Source organism: Nicotiana tabacum, chromosome 1 (assembly GCF_000715075.1).
Source record: "Nicotiana tabacum cultivar K326 chromosome 1, ASM71507v2, whole genome shotgun sequence".
Classification (NCBI taxonomy): domain Eukaryota; kingdom Viridiplantae; phylum Streptophyta; class Magnoliopsida; order Solanales; family Solanaceae; genus Nicotiana; species Nicotiana tabacum.
The window spans coordinates 59,806,239-59,820,056 of NC_134080.1; the positions used below are offsets into that span (position 1 = coordinate 59,806,239).

The 13,818-nt window shown below is 34.8% G+C and overlaps 2 protein-coding genes across 2 annotated transcripts; both read right to left on the bottom strand.

Moving 5' to 3' along the window:
• Positions 1-6,263: 6,263 nt before the first annotated feature.
• On the bottom strand, positions 6,264-8,780 carry LOC142162777 (uncharacterized). Its single transcript, XM_075219533.1, has 7 exons — positions 8,561-8,780; positions 8,083-8,448; positions 7,796-7,990; positions 7,636-7,706; positions 6,925-7,545; positions 6,652-6,753; positions 6,264-6,599 (listed from the first exon to the last, which is right to left on the bottom strand). The coding sequence occupies exons 1-7, from the start codon at positions 8,778-8,780 to the stop codon at positions 6,264-6,266; spliced, it is 1,911 nt and encodes a 636-aa protein (XP_075075634.1).
• Positions 8,781-8,783: 3 nt separating this feature from the next.
• On the bottom strand, positions 8,784-9,720 carry LOC142162782 (uncharacterized). The gene is made up of 2 exons (XM_075219537.1): positions 9,071-9,720; positions 8,784-9,015 (listed from the first exon to the last, which is right to left on the bottom strand). The coding sequence occupies exons 1-2, from the start codon at positions 9,718-9,720 to the stop codon at positions 8,784-8,786; spliced, it is 882 nt and encodes a 293-aa protein (XP_075075638.1).
• Between the last annotated feature and the right edge of the window lie 4,098 nt (positions 9,721-13,818).

Below are 13,818 nucleotides of genomic sequence, written 5' to 3' on the forward strand. Positions count from 1 at the left end.
TACATGAATAACCTAAATACAATACAAAAATTAAATTAAACTAAATTAAAAATTTAACACTCCATTCTTCATTTCAGCTTACAAAATGCCAAAATTACAGTTGTGTACCTGATATTGTCAATATAAGAAGAAGAAAGTCAGCAACGTAATACGTAACACAGCAACAGCAACAATAACCAGCAATAACCAGTCAACGAAAATCCCAGTGACAGCTTTGAAAAATTCAAAATAAAATCCAGGAATGCCGAAAATAATGGACAGAAACCAAAGGAAATTTTCAGATTTTTGAAAGGCTAGTTAATCTTCAACCCTTAATTTCTACACCTGTATACCAGAATATTTCTCAGGTGTGTACTACTTTCTCTTCTAATTTTCAAATTTTTTTTCTTTGTATGTTTTTTCTTTTCTTGAGAGTTTCAATGTTTTTTTTTTTTCGGAATAAATGTTCAGCCCTTTTTTTTGTCAATCTCTTTTTTTCTGTCTGTCCTCCTTCTTATGTTCAAGACTTCACATATATATATCCCATCCCATAAATCAATTCAAATCAATCCCTTTCTCTACCAAACCCATTATCTTCCCACTCATCCCCATTACATTAAATAAATATATCACACCACCCCATTATATTTTGTCCCCCATGCTTTATTTAAAATAATGCAAGATTCCCCTTTAATTTAAATCTTGTCCCCCCTTTATATTAAATAATCATATCACAACCCACCCCATTTCATTTTGTCCCCCATGCTTCAAATAAACAATTTCAAAATGTACAATTCCTAAACTACCCCTTCCAACCTTACTGAAATTACCAAACTACCCCTGATCGTATTACAAATTTACCAAACTACCCATCAGCTATAACACATCATTTAATCAAACATAACCAAAATATAGTCAATATGATCAATTTCTAACAATGTTCAAACAACAATATGAACATGGATGAACATCATAACAACAATATCACATGAACATGATTTTAACAACATTTCAACAACAAATCATATGAACATAAATTGAACAACCAAGAACAACCAAAATTTGATTGAACAATATTTTTGGCAACAACAAACCTATTTTTCGGATTTAAACAACAACAACAATCAAACAAGTATATTCAGATTCTTAAATTCAATAATATTGAACTTAACATCAACTCTAACAACATTACAACAAACAATTCTTATATTAAACTTTAAACAAGATTATGAGAACAATTCAAGCAATAATCATAAATGGTAAACAAGAAATCAAACTATATAAAATTCGGATTCAAGATCATCCAAACAAAGTAGGAACATGAATGAATCTACTTTAACAACAATAACAAACAAGCTTTATTCAACTTCGAATTAAACTTAAACAAAACAAATAAACATATTCAAATTACTAATCTTCAAATAATCAATTAATCTTTTTAAATTAAATCCAACAAAATTATAACAAATATGCATGATCCAAAAATTAAAACCAAAACATAACTTCACATTAAATCACTGAATTAAAAACGAACTTCAAACAAGATGAAACACGAATTAAATCTATATTAACAACAATCAACGGATTTAAACGATTTAAGCTAACACTTTTCTATATTAAAACTAAATCTTCTCAAACTGAAAAAATAATTTAATTGAATCTTCAATTCAAATCTATCAACAATATAATTAAACTAACCATTTTTATCTAAAAATAAATATGAAAAATGAAACAAACTTATACTAATTTCAAATCTGAAAATATCAAACAAATTATGGATGAAAATAAACTTAGAACAACTAACCGTAAATGACCAATGACAAACATCGAACGAACTCTAAACGAAACCAACGAAACTTGGACATAAACGGACTTGAAGACGACGAAGCAACAAGCATCAGTGAAAGATGAAGAAAACGCAGCAGCGACGAGCAAGCTCGTCCATGGTCAGCCGCGATGGAGCAGCTGCGAAGAAGAAAACGGGCAGCAGTGGCAGCAGCAGCGGCAACACGGCATCGGCAGCAGCAATCCGGCAGCGAAGGCAGCAACACGTCGCGGACAGCCATGGACGACGACATGGTCGACGTCGAAGCTCGTCCATGGCTGTGTTCGTTTGGTCATTTGATTGAAACAGAAGCAGCAGCATCGACAGCAGCACGATGGAGGGAGTAGCTGCGACAACCGGCGACGAAGAGAAGACGCAGTCGCGACAGCAGCCATGGCAACGAGCGGAGCTGTAGCGGCGACAAGGCATCGACTGCGTAGTTGTCCAGGAACTAAAGCACGGCCATGGCAATCACTGAAGCAGCAGATGTGTCGAGAAAAGGGTGCAGCAACAGTAAAAAAACGACGCGACACGGCGAGAAGGATGAAGTCGCGTTGGTGGTTTTTGAGGTCGTTCATGGTTTCTGAGGTTGTTCATGGGAGGGCAGCTTGGAGACGACATGTGTGTGTGTGCAGTGAGGAGGATGGAAGGGAAGCCATTGATGCTAGGGAGAAACTTGGAGAAGAAGAAGCAAAGGTGGGGGGGGGGGGCGGATGACTTAGGTCTTTTAGGGTTTTTTCTTTCTTTTTTTTTTGTTTTGTTTTTGTTTTGTAAAAATGAAAGACAAATGGGGTTTGAGTCTTTTGGGTTATGGACTGGGTCGACCCAGTTCGAAATGGACTGGGTCGTAGGGAAGATTGGGCCATTTTTTTGGGCTTGTGGCTTGAAATTGAAGAAGAGGCCTAATTCCGACTTTCTTTATATTTTTGCTTTCTTTTCTTCTTTTATTTCTCTAAAACTAAATTATAAAAATACTTAAACTATTATTAAGAATTAAATTAAGTTATAAAAGCGCAAATTAACTCCCAATAACAATTAACGCACAATTAAGTATTAATTAAGCATAAAATTGTATATTTGGACATTAAATGCTAAAAATGCAAACGATGCTTATTTTTGTAATTTTTAAATTTTTGTAAAACAAATTTAATTACTAACAACTATAGAATTAAATCCTACATGCAAAATGCGACATATTTTTGTATTTTTTATTAATTTATCAAATAAACACGCACAGACAAATACAAATAATTATTCAAAATGTCACAAAATATCACAAAATGGCACACCAAGAAAAATCATTTTATTTTTGAATTTTTTGGGAGTAATTCTCATATAGGGCTAAATGATGGAGGCTGAAGCCTCCCAAATCTCTCGAGTCTCCTCTACTCATCATCAGTCATAATGGGAACCACGTAGGCCTGAATAGCTACAACTGGCTGAGCTGGTCGTCCCCCCAGCATCTGAAGTACCTGCATCACCTGCTCTAGAGTACAAGCAATAAGAGTTTGAGTACTTCTCCAGACCGAATTCGATCAGAAAAATTTAATTAAAACTTATTTCGGTATATATATATATATATATATTATATATATAATATTAAAAAATCAATTGCCTTGGGTGGGAAAGAATAAATCGACTGATTTCTGACCAAACTCGGTCGAAATTTTTATATCTTTGTTGTGAGACCACTATTTTCGTTATCAGATATTTTTTCTTTGATTTCGCGTCCAATTTATTTATCTTTCGGTCGATATTCTGTGGGCGGATTATGCCAGTTTTCTAGTAGTGTTTTCTACTTGAAATCTATCAAGCTACACCAAATTGACCATACATATATCACTGCTATTTCCTTCATCCCAGTATAGGAAATAATATCACTATATGAAAGACGAGACATGATGGCTATACTTCATGAAACTATTTTCAAATGGCGAGTCGGCGACGGCCAATTCAAATCCCAGCTACTTTCCTCAACGCTTTCCATACACACAGACACGCGGGCATAGTTAGTAACGTTCTTCCTTCAGAGTTATAAGAAATGTGTATTTTTTCAATGGCTAGGACACATTAGATCATGCGTACTGTTGGATGCTGTATATATCAAAAGCAAAATTCTTCTTCCTTGTTACATGGATTTTCTAGAGCAAATCACAGCCAACATTTTCCAAGGCAAGAAATGTCGTGCCGTTATAATCTGACTCAATAGGTGCGGATAGGTGAATGCACCGTTATAGAAAAATGCCTTCTAGAGAGACAAAGGTACTAGCCCTTTGAAAGTTGTTCCCACATGGTCATTCCTTATGTTTACAACATTTGGTATCACAGAATAATTAATTCATATGACAACTCAAGTCAAATGTAACTTGATTATTTCTTCAATTTTGATATCTTTTCCATGCACCATTTCACAATTAGATCCAAATGAGCGTAAATAATTGTATTTACGTTAAGAATACATTAAATCATATAGTCATTATTTAATTATATATAGATAATATGTTTGATGAAATATCCCGGCAATTACCAATTTATAATGCTAGAAATAAACAAATCAAGAAACACAAAATTTGCGAAATTCAGATTCGAACATATCAAAGGCATTCCACAAAATTTCAAGAACAAAATATTTTTTATTTATCTGAACATATTTCATTCGATGCATTCCCATCTTTGAATACTAAAATACTCTTCTCTAAAATTGCATGGCACAATATTGCAATGCTATAACATTGTTTCCGACTTTGTCATTTCCATGACGTTTTGAGTCTTTCTTCTTTTTGTCGGAGATGTTAAGACGAACACAAAAAATAAATGTTAAATTCACTAAGATTGTTAATAATTTGTGTTTGAAATCATAAAATCATAGGAAAAAAAACGTTAGTACAATAAACAAATCATAAAATAATCCCGAGCCCACAAGTTGGTTGTGTGTTCTTAAGGAATTTAATCCCCTCACTGTTGCGCAAGATTATGGATTTCTTCCTCTTAGGATAGATGGAAAAACTATTATGTAATACTGGCAATCAAAATTACAGAACTTCAGCGACAACAAATGGAGAAAATCACACTTGATACTTTATTTATTTGAAAAAATAATGCAACAATGTAGAAAAGAGTGGAGAAGTTTTCATATTTTCCATGTATAAAAAATGAGGTCAAGCCTATAAATTTATAGACAATGAAAGGGTGAGATGAAGAGGTGCAATCCAAGAGGTGCCTCTTCTATTTCCCATTCACACCCTAAACCCTAAACCCTAAAACCCTCAACAGAAGATACTACAAGTTTTCCCCTAGGTCTAACGGGAAGTCAGGGTAGCTTACTTGTGATGTAAGGTGTCCAAAATTTAGGTGGATGTTCCATTATTCTGGGCTGGACTGACGAATAATACACTTCTTTTCTTGTAATGTAACCACAACTAGTTTTGAATTCTCATTGTAAATGCAGCAAATCAGCTTAACATGTCGAATCCATGTTTGGATTTCCACATAAACGCTTCAACTCTAACAAAATGGTCCTTTCACCTTGCTTTTCAGAATTTGAATGGAATAGGAGTGAAAACACACAGAATGAAAATGATGATAATATCACAGCTAACAATAGTATCTTGCGTTGCCATGATCTATACTACCTGTTACTGATAAAATCCACCATTAGAGGGTGGAGAATTAAGGTTGAGATTGAATCAAAGAAGAAAGAAGAAGAAGATTCTGGAAAATGATCTTCAATTACAGAGCAAAAGCAAGAGAATACAATGGCTAATCAGCCTTTTATCACTGTACACGTAGGATATATATAATTATTTCCTAATACTAACTAATTAACTAACTTGCTACTATACACAGCTATCACCTAACTGACTTTGTCACCCTTCAAGCCTTCAGCTGTGCAACTGTCACCAGCTGTCACTTTAACCATATCAACACCTCCTTCAAGCTAGGTGCCATGAAAATGTTCAAAACACCTAGCTTGCACATCAGATGGTGATGTTGAACACTTCCAAACCCCTTAGTCAAAAAATCTGCTGCTTGTTCTTCTGTAGGAACATACATAGGTTGAATCAATCTTTCTTGTACCTTTTCTCTTATAAAATGACAATCAATCTTTATATGTTTAGTTTGTTCATGAAATACTGGATTGCTTGCTATCTGCATTGCTGCTTTACTATCAGTGAACAACTGAATTGGAGTAGGCAATTGAACTCCTAGCTCCTTGAAAACTCCTAGCAACCAAATCAATTCAGACATTGTTAGTGCTATACTCCTATACTCTGATTCTGCTGAACTTCTTGCTATTGTACTTTGCTTTTTTGACTTCTATGAGATTAAGGACTTCCCAAATTTCAGCAAGTAACTTGTTACTGATTTCCTTGAATTTGGACAGCTTGCCCAATCTGCATCACAGTATGCTCTCAGAGTCATATCACCATCTGCACTCATTAGAATGCCCAATCCTGGTTCATTCTTCAGGTATCTCACTAATCTGTGCTGCCTCTAAGTGTGACTTCTTAGGAGCTTGCATGAACTGGCTTAAAGTCTGTACTGTGTAGGCTATATCAGGCCTAGTTAATGTCAAGTACAAAAGCTTCCCTATGAGCTTTTGATATCCTTTGACATCTGTGAGTGCTGGATCATCCTTTAAGTTGCAGTGTGTATCATATTCAATTGTTGTCAACTTCATGTTCTTCTCCATTGGAGTGATTACAGGTTTGGACCCTGCTAAGCCCAACTCTGCTATTAGTTCCACTCTATACTTTCTTTGACACAACAATATGCCCTTTTTGGGATATACTATCTTCAATCCCCAAGAAGTATTTCAAAAGACCTAAATCCTTGATTCTGAATACCTTATGAAGGATTGTTTTAGCTTCTTGAATCATATTAGCATCATTACATGTGATAAAGAGATCATCAACATAAACAAGGATGATGACAAGCTTAGCATTCTTCTTCAAAGTGAACAAAGAATGGTCATGTTTGCTTTGAGTAAAACCTACAGTAATCAGTGCCTCAGTGAGCTTCAAATTCTACTGACTTGAAGTCTGTTTGAGTCCATATAAGAATTTGTGTAGTCTACATGCCTTGTTCCCCCTTGACTACCAAAACCAGGTGGGAGTTACATATACTTCAAGGTCATCTTGAAGGAAAGCATTATAGACATTCATTTGATAGATATTCCATTTATTCATGGCTGCAAGGGCAATAACCACCCTAACTATGGCCATCTTAACTATTGGAGAGAATGTCTCCTGGTAGTCCAATCCCTCTTGTTGACTATAACCTTTTACTACTAATCTGGCCTTAAATCTTTCAATCTCCCCATTGAATTTATACTTGATCTTGTACACCCACTTACAGCCAATAGGGACTTTTTCTTTAGGTACATCAACTACCTCCCATGTCTTGTTGAGGACAAGGGCATCAATTTTTGTTTTCATAGCTTCAATCCATCGAGGGTCCTGCGTTGCTTCAATATAAGATGCAGGTTCTGTCTCAGAAGTAGCAGCTAAGAAGGATTGGTACTTTGGTGAAAGAGAGGAGTAGTCTAAATAATTGGATATAGGATAGATGTAATTGGAGGATGAACTAGTCTTCCCTGGACAAATGTAGTCTTTCAGCCAAGTTGGTGGTTTTGGATCTCTTAAAGATCTCCTTAGTGGATCTGGTTCAATAGGATCAGTTGTAGGAAATGCATCATGTTGAAGTTGTCCTTCAGAGTTATGCTCATTAACTGCTGCAGACTGAGTATCACAGGCTGGTTCAGCAAGTGAAGAATCAATTGTGGTGGTTACATCCTATCCTGCATCAGTTCCAATTGCTCCCTGATCTACCATTGGTGCAATTGTCCATGAGATGTCTGCTTGAGCATCATTAATCTCCAGAAATATAGTGGGATGCTCCCCTGAAACCTCAATGCTCTTGCCACCTCTAGTATGTGTCTATGTCTCCTTTTCACTATTCCATTTTGTTGTGGAGTGTATGAACAACTACTTTGGTGAAGAACTCCAGAACTATATAAGAAATCCTTACATTCTTTGCTAAAGAATTCTGCACCATTATTTGATCTTAACATTTTAATTGTCTTCACAAACTGCACATTCACAAGTTTAAAGAATGGTTTCAACAGAACAACAATATCACTCTTCAATTTCATCAAAAACACCCAAATCATCTTGGAATGATCATCTACAAGTGTTAAAAAAAATATCAGTTCCCATTGTATGTTGGGACTCTATATGGACCCCAAATGTCTGCATGAACTAATTGAAAAACATCACTTGCTCTACTGTCGCTAAGGGGAAACAATCTTCTAGTCTGTCTAGCCAAAGGGCATACAGTATAATTATTGAGATTACAATCTAGCAAGATTTTATTTTTCATAACATCCAGCTTCTTCATGACAGCTACTGGAATATGTCCAAGCCTCTTATACCAGGTTTCAACATCAATCTTCACTTCTGCTGCAAGACAACTCCTAATCCTTTGGGTCTCCCTGTATTTGTCTGTTTTCCTTGGAATTAAGATATACAAGCCACCTTTCTCTTTATCAATCCCCTTCACCTTCCCAATGAACAGATCTTGGAAGACACAAAATGTTGAGAAAAAATTCACTGAGCATTGCAACTCTCTTGTCAGCTTAGAAACTGACAACAAATTATATTTAAATTCAGGTACACACAACACATCATGTATGGTGTCATCTCCTGTAAGTTTATATCTGCCTTGATAAGTAACAGGGACAGACTTACCACTTACATCTCCTATGTTCAGGCATCTTTACTATATCATCCAACATATTATGGTTTGAAGCCATATGATATGTTGCTCCAGTGTCTATAATCCAAGAATCCCTACAGTCTTTCAACAAACTTGAATTATCATTACCAGCCATATTAGCTGTGTGCCCCTCTGCCTTGTCCTTGTTCAGAAATCTTATTATCTGCCCATACTGCTCCTCAGTGAAGAAGTTTGTCATTCCTTAAGGCATTTCAGCTTTTCCTTTATTTATAGCATTCTCTTGAACATGACTGTTGCTATTCACAGCTGCATTTGCCTGTTTGTATTGTTGTTGTCTTTTCCCTTTGTATCCAGATGGATATCCATGTAGCTTGTAACAAGTATCCTTTGAATGACCTTTGAACGGGCAATACTCACAATACAAATCATTTTGCCTTTTAACTTTGACTGATTTCCTCTTGTACTCATGAAAACTGTAGATTCATTCATTTCATTTGCTAAGCTAATCTGAGAATTAGAAACACACACTTTCCCTCCTCATTTATTAGCATTGCAAATGCACGACTAACAGAAAGTGATGGAGATTGCAGCAGAATTTGACTTCTAGTTATTCCATATGACTCATTTAATCCCATTAGAAACTGAAAAAGCTCTTGTTGTTCTAAATATTCGATAAAGTCTCTAGTACCAGCAGTAACTGGGAGTGAGGGTATTAGAGAACCATATTCGTCCCATAACGGCTTCAACCTAGAATGATAGACAGAGATACTAGAGGTACCTTGAGAAATTGTGGCTATTTCTCGCTGTAGATTGTAGACTCTAGAACCATTGACTTTATTGAATCGATCTTCAAGATCCAGCCAGACTTCATGAGCATTTTCAGCATACACAATGCCATTTACCAGTTCTGGAGACACGGTATTCATAATCCATGTCAACACTGTTACATTAACTCTCTCCCAGTCCTCGCCCAAATTTTCAGCGAATTGAGACTTTGTACAACTTCCATCAATAAACCCTAATTTCCTCTTCGCTCGCAGCGCAATCACCGTAGCTTTACTCCAGACGGAGTAATTTTCTATTCCTTTCAACTGAATTGAAATTATCACATTGCTAGGATTATCGGACGGTTGCAGGAATAGTGGATGCCTAGGATTATCAATATCTAAATTTGCCATTGTTGAGCTTCAATTTCAACTCAAGAAGAAGAATCTATGAACTTACAGTAGAGATGCTATGCTCTGTCCTCGATCGAATCACTCAAGCTCTGATACCATGATAAAATCCACCATTAGATGGTGGAGAATTGAGGCTGAGATTGAATCGAAGAAGAAAGAAGAAGAAGATTCTAGAAAATGATCTTCAATTAAAGAGCAAAAGCAAGAGAATACAATGGCTAATCATCCTTTTATCACTGTACACATAAGATATATATAATTATTTCCTAACACTAACTAATTAACTAACTTGCTACTATACACAGCTATCACCTAACTGACTTTGTCACCCTTCAAGCCTTCAACTGTGCAACTGTCACCAGCTGTCACTTTAACCATCTCAACAGTTACTACAATGGCAATTCAGATACAATATAGACAAATAAGAATGTCATATATATATATATATTGACGGAGAAAAAAGAAAAGTAAAAGTAAATCCATATTTTGCAATAAATAAAATATTCTTACCAAATATTTATATTTATAAAACTATCCCTCATTATTTAATCCATCAATTTTGTAAATATAACTTCCTCTTCCTCGTTTTCCTTTTTTGTCAATTCTCTCTCTATATTTGTACTGATTAAAAACTTTAATTTATACTTTATATTTAAAGTAGATAGAAATAATTAAAATCTCCCATAAATAATTAAATCATTTCTATACTTAAATAATACTCCTACTAATTGTACAATGAACTTTGATTTTATTTTATTTTTTCATAATTATTTGACACTCAAAAATACTTTTGGAAAGAATGTCCAAACACAATAGTTTATCAAACACTTCATAAATACTTCTCAAACCAATTGATCCAATACAAACTGCTACTTTTCAAAAGTTCTTTTAAAGAAAATGTTTCTCAAAAAAGTAATTTTCTGAAGTTTGATCAAATAGATTTTAGTGTTCTATGTCGAAAATGGAAGATATTTATGGCCGATTACAAACATTATTTTAGTTTTATGACATATGAGATATTTATAATAATTTTCTTCTGCTCAAACTCTAATTGGTCATATGAGATCATTTCCTCCAAAAAGTGAGGAATAATTTAGGATATTTTCTCATTTGCGACCCTACCGAAATGGAGATCAAAGTTGATGGGCACCAGATGAGTGAAAGTGTTTTTTATTCTTCTCAATTTTTTCTCTATCCCTCCTCACAAAGAGCAAACAACACCAAAATTTTGGCCACTCAATTTAATAGTTTCCCTTAAGTTTTGGAGAATTTGTTAAGCAAACACTTTTAATCACTTTCTTGATATTCAAAGGCATCAAATTCCACTGTTAATCATAATTACAGAAAGAAATAAGCAAAATGCCTCCGATTACCGAAGAGCAAAAAAATCAGGACGTTCAACGTAATTTTCTTTCCTCTTCATTCATTTTTTCTGCTCTTAAAAAGATAAAGATCCTTCATTTCCTTTTTTCTAAAAGAAATATATCGTATTATTTCTACTTATTGTTTGTCTAATCCTTTCATTTGTTTTCTTTAATCTTCTAATCTTGATTCATTATGCAGATATCATTCAAGATGGATTTAAAGGAGCTTCCATGACATGTGCAGTTACTTCTCTAGTTGTGGTAATCTATTTTCTCCCTTTTCGAAAAATATTGCTCCTTTTATTCCTTTGTACTCCTATATATTAACAACAATGATCTTTATTCTTTTTTTATATTTTTATAGATAATTCCAATGAAATACTTTGTGTATTTGTGCGTTTTGTTTCTTCCTAAATGTCTCTTTTTTCTGGGGATAATGTTTCAGTTTGGACAAAATACAATAGTGGTCGGTCATTCCAAACTAATTGCGTTTGCTAGCTAAAAATATATAAAATAGCTATTTCTTTAGGGGCGGCTAAAAATATTCATTTCTCTTTCAGTTAGCTGCATCTCGCTACTGTCCATGGACTAAGAGAAATATAAACTATGCTGGTAAAACATTCATTATATCAGCATGTAAGTAATCTAAAATTATAACGTAACATTATTTTATCTTCAATTAAAATCATTTCATTCTTCTCAATTATTTTGCCTTTTTTTTTCCACAGTGACTGCAGCTTCTTTTGCCTTCAGTGCTGAACAATCTATGGTGAAGAAGCACCGTGGTCATGGAAAAGGGGACTGACCATGACTCTATACAATGAAGAAATTAATTTTGGAAAATAGAAAAAATAAATCCTACAATAATAAAAAGATAATATTTTGCTTGTGTTTCCCCTTAAATTTTGTAAATTTTTTTAGTTTAGGGAGATGGCTATGCTGTCCTTTTTCATTTATATATATATACATCGGTTTCCCTACTCATTTATTAATGTCAGTTGAAGAAAAGATTATTTCCCCTTTTTTGTTCGCTTTAGATCCTTTACGACATTTTATGTAATATTTTAAGATATATTTTCCATAATATTGCCATGCATTCTCAAATTTTCTGTCCTACTACAAATTTCTTTTTTCACAGCAATACAATTCATGCGATATAAGCCATCTCCAAACTGCCCAAATGTAGTCCTTGATATAGTTAAGTCTCTTTAATTGCAATACGAGGTGAATTTAAAATTTAAACTTGATGAACTTAACTCTTAAAGGTTCTTTAAACTTTTGAAATAATGGGTTAGAATCTACTATTTATTAACGGAAAAGGGTCAAAATTGCCCCTGTGCTATTGAATATTGTTTAAAATTACCCTCTGTTATACTATTTGGTCAATCGTGTCCCTACCGTTATACTTTTGTTCGGATCTACCCCTAATTTAGACGGCTGGCCACGTGTCATTCTCATATTCAATTGACCCATCCCCAATTTAAATTACCCGATAACTCTCTTATCCGACCCGTTACCCGACCGTAAACACCCCCTCCAAAATAATCCTACTAGTTCCCAGCCCCACGCTCTTACCTCTCTTCCCTCTTCTCTTTTCTTCCCCCACGTCACACCAAAATCGCCGGAAATGGCAGCTCGTCAGAAAACCCCTCCAGCAACACTAACTTCCATTGTGCTGGACTCCTCTTTATCTCCCACCTTCTTCTTCTCCTTCTTCTTTCGTCATTCAAACAGCAACTTTGTTCCACCAAAAAGTAGCAAAAAATGGAACTGGGGAAAACTCGCTGGAAAAATCACAAGATCACTACCACTGCCTCACCCCCTCCTTCATTTTTTATACTCAATTTCTCTTTCTTCTTTGCAATTTGTTACATCTAAAAAAGTTGGAGGTTTTGGCACTTTTTGAACTTCACCGGCAAATGGATCCCCGCCAGATCCCACTAAAAATCCTTGGATCTGCTCATTGTTTTTAATTTTCCAATGACTTTTAGATATCTGCTCCTGTTAATAAATATCTTTTCAGGTGACCTTTAAAAATCTGCTCGTGTTAATTGCAATCTTTTCGGTCATCGTGCAAAATATTGCTTCAGACTTTAGCTAATAAGAAAGCACAATCACGTGATGAACTTTCTATTCATTTGTCCTCTCAACTTAATCCCATTTTCATTTATTTGTTCCAACTTCTACTTACAAAAAAGATGAGTCAAATAATGATTGTTAGGAATAACGCCAAAATTTTCTTTTAGTGATTGCTAGGAACAACGTTGGAAACCTGCTGGTGTTTGATGGAGTTATATTAAGTGGAGGGTTTTAGGGTTAGGTAACGGGTCGGTAAGAGAGGAATCAGATATTTTAAAGTGGAGATGGATCAATTAAGTCCGGTAGTGACACGTGGTCAACCGTTTAAATTAGGGGTAGATTTGAACGAAAGTATAACGGTAGGGACACAATTGACCAAATAGTATAACGGAAGATACTTTTAAACAATATTTGATAGTACAGGGATATATTTGGTCCTTTGCCGATCTATTAATGTTCTAGTACTTCTTCACAGTGTATCCGTATTGTGTCGAAATTTTTGCGTTCAATTGAATCCATTTGACCTATGCTCCATTCGCCTCAAAATTGGCGTGGTGCCAACAATTATACACCAAGCAGTAATCTGTGAATGCATTTTACCTGTTCAGAGTCTAGACAGCAAAATGATAAAATGAACCAGTATTTTATCAAATCA

What these genes read in the sequence shown, in the direction of transcription:
- LOC142162777 (XM_075219533.1), bottom strand. Translation starts at nt 8,780, where the DNA reads ATGACAAACTTCTTCACTGAGGAGCAGTATGGGCAGATAATAAGATTT. An exon ending in CATGGACAATTGCACCAATG is followed by an intron (nt 7,546 to 7,635) that starts GTAGATCAGGGA and finishes TGTGATACTCAG; the next exon opens with TCTGCAGCAGTTAATGAGCA. An exon ending in AAGATGACCTTGAAGTATAT is followed by an intron (nt 6,754 to 6,924) that starts GTAACTCCCACC and finishes TTCACTTTGAAG; the next exon opens with AAGAATGCTAAGCTTGTCAT.
- LOC142162782 (XM_075219537.1), bottom strand. Translation starts at nt 9,720, where the DNA reads ATGGCAAATTTAGATATTGATAATCCTAGGCATCCACTATTCCTGCAA. An exon ending in CTAATAAATGAGGAGGGAAA is followed by an intron (nt 9,016 to 9,070) that starts GTGTGTGTTTCT and finishes ATGAATCTACAG; the next exon opens with TTTTCATGAGTACAAGAGGA.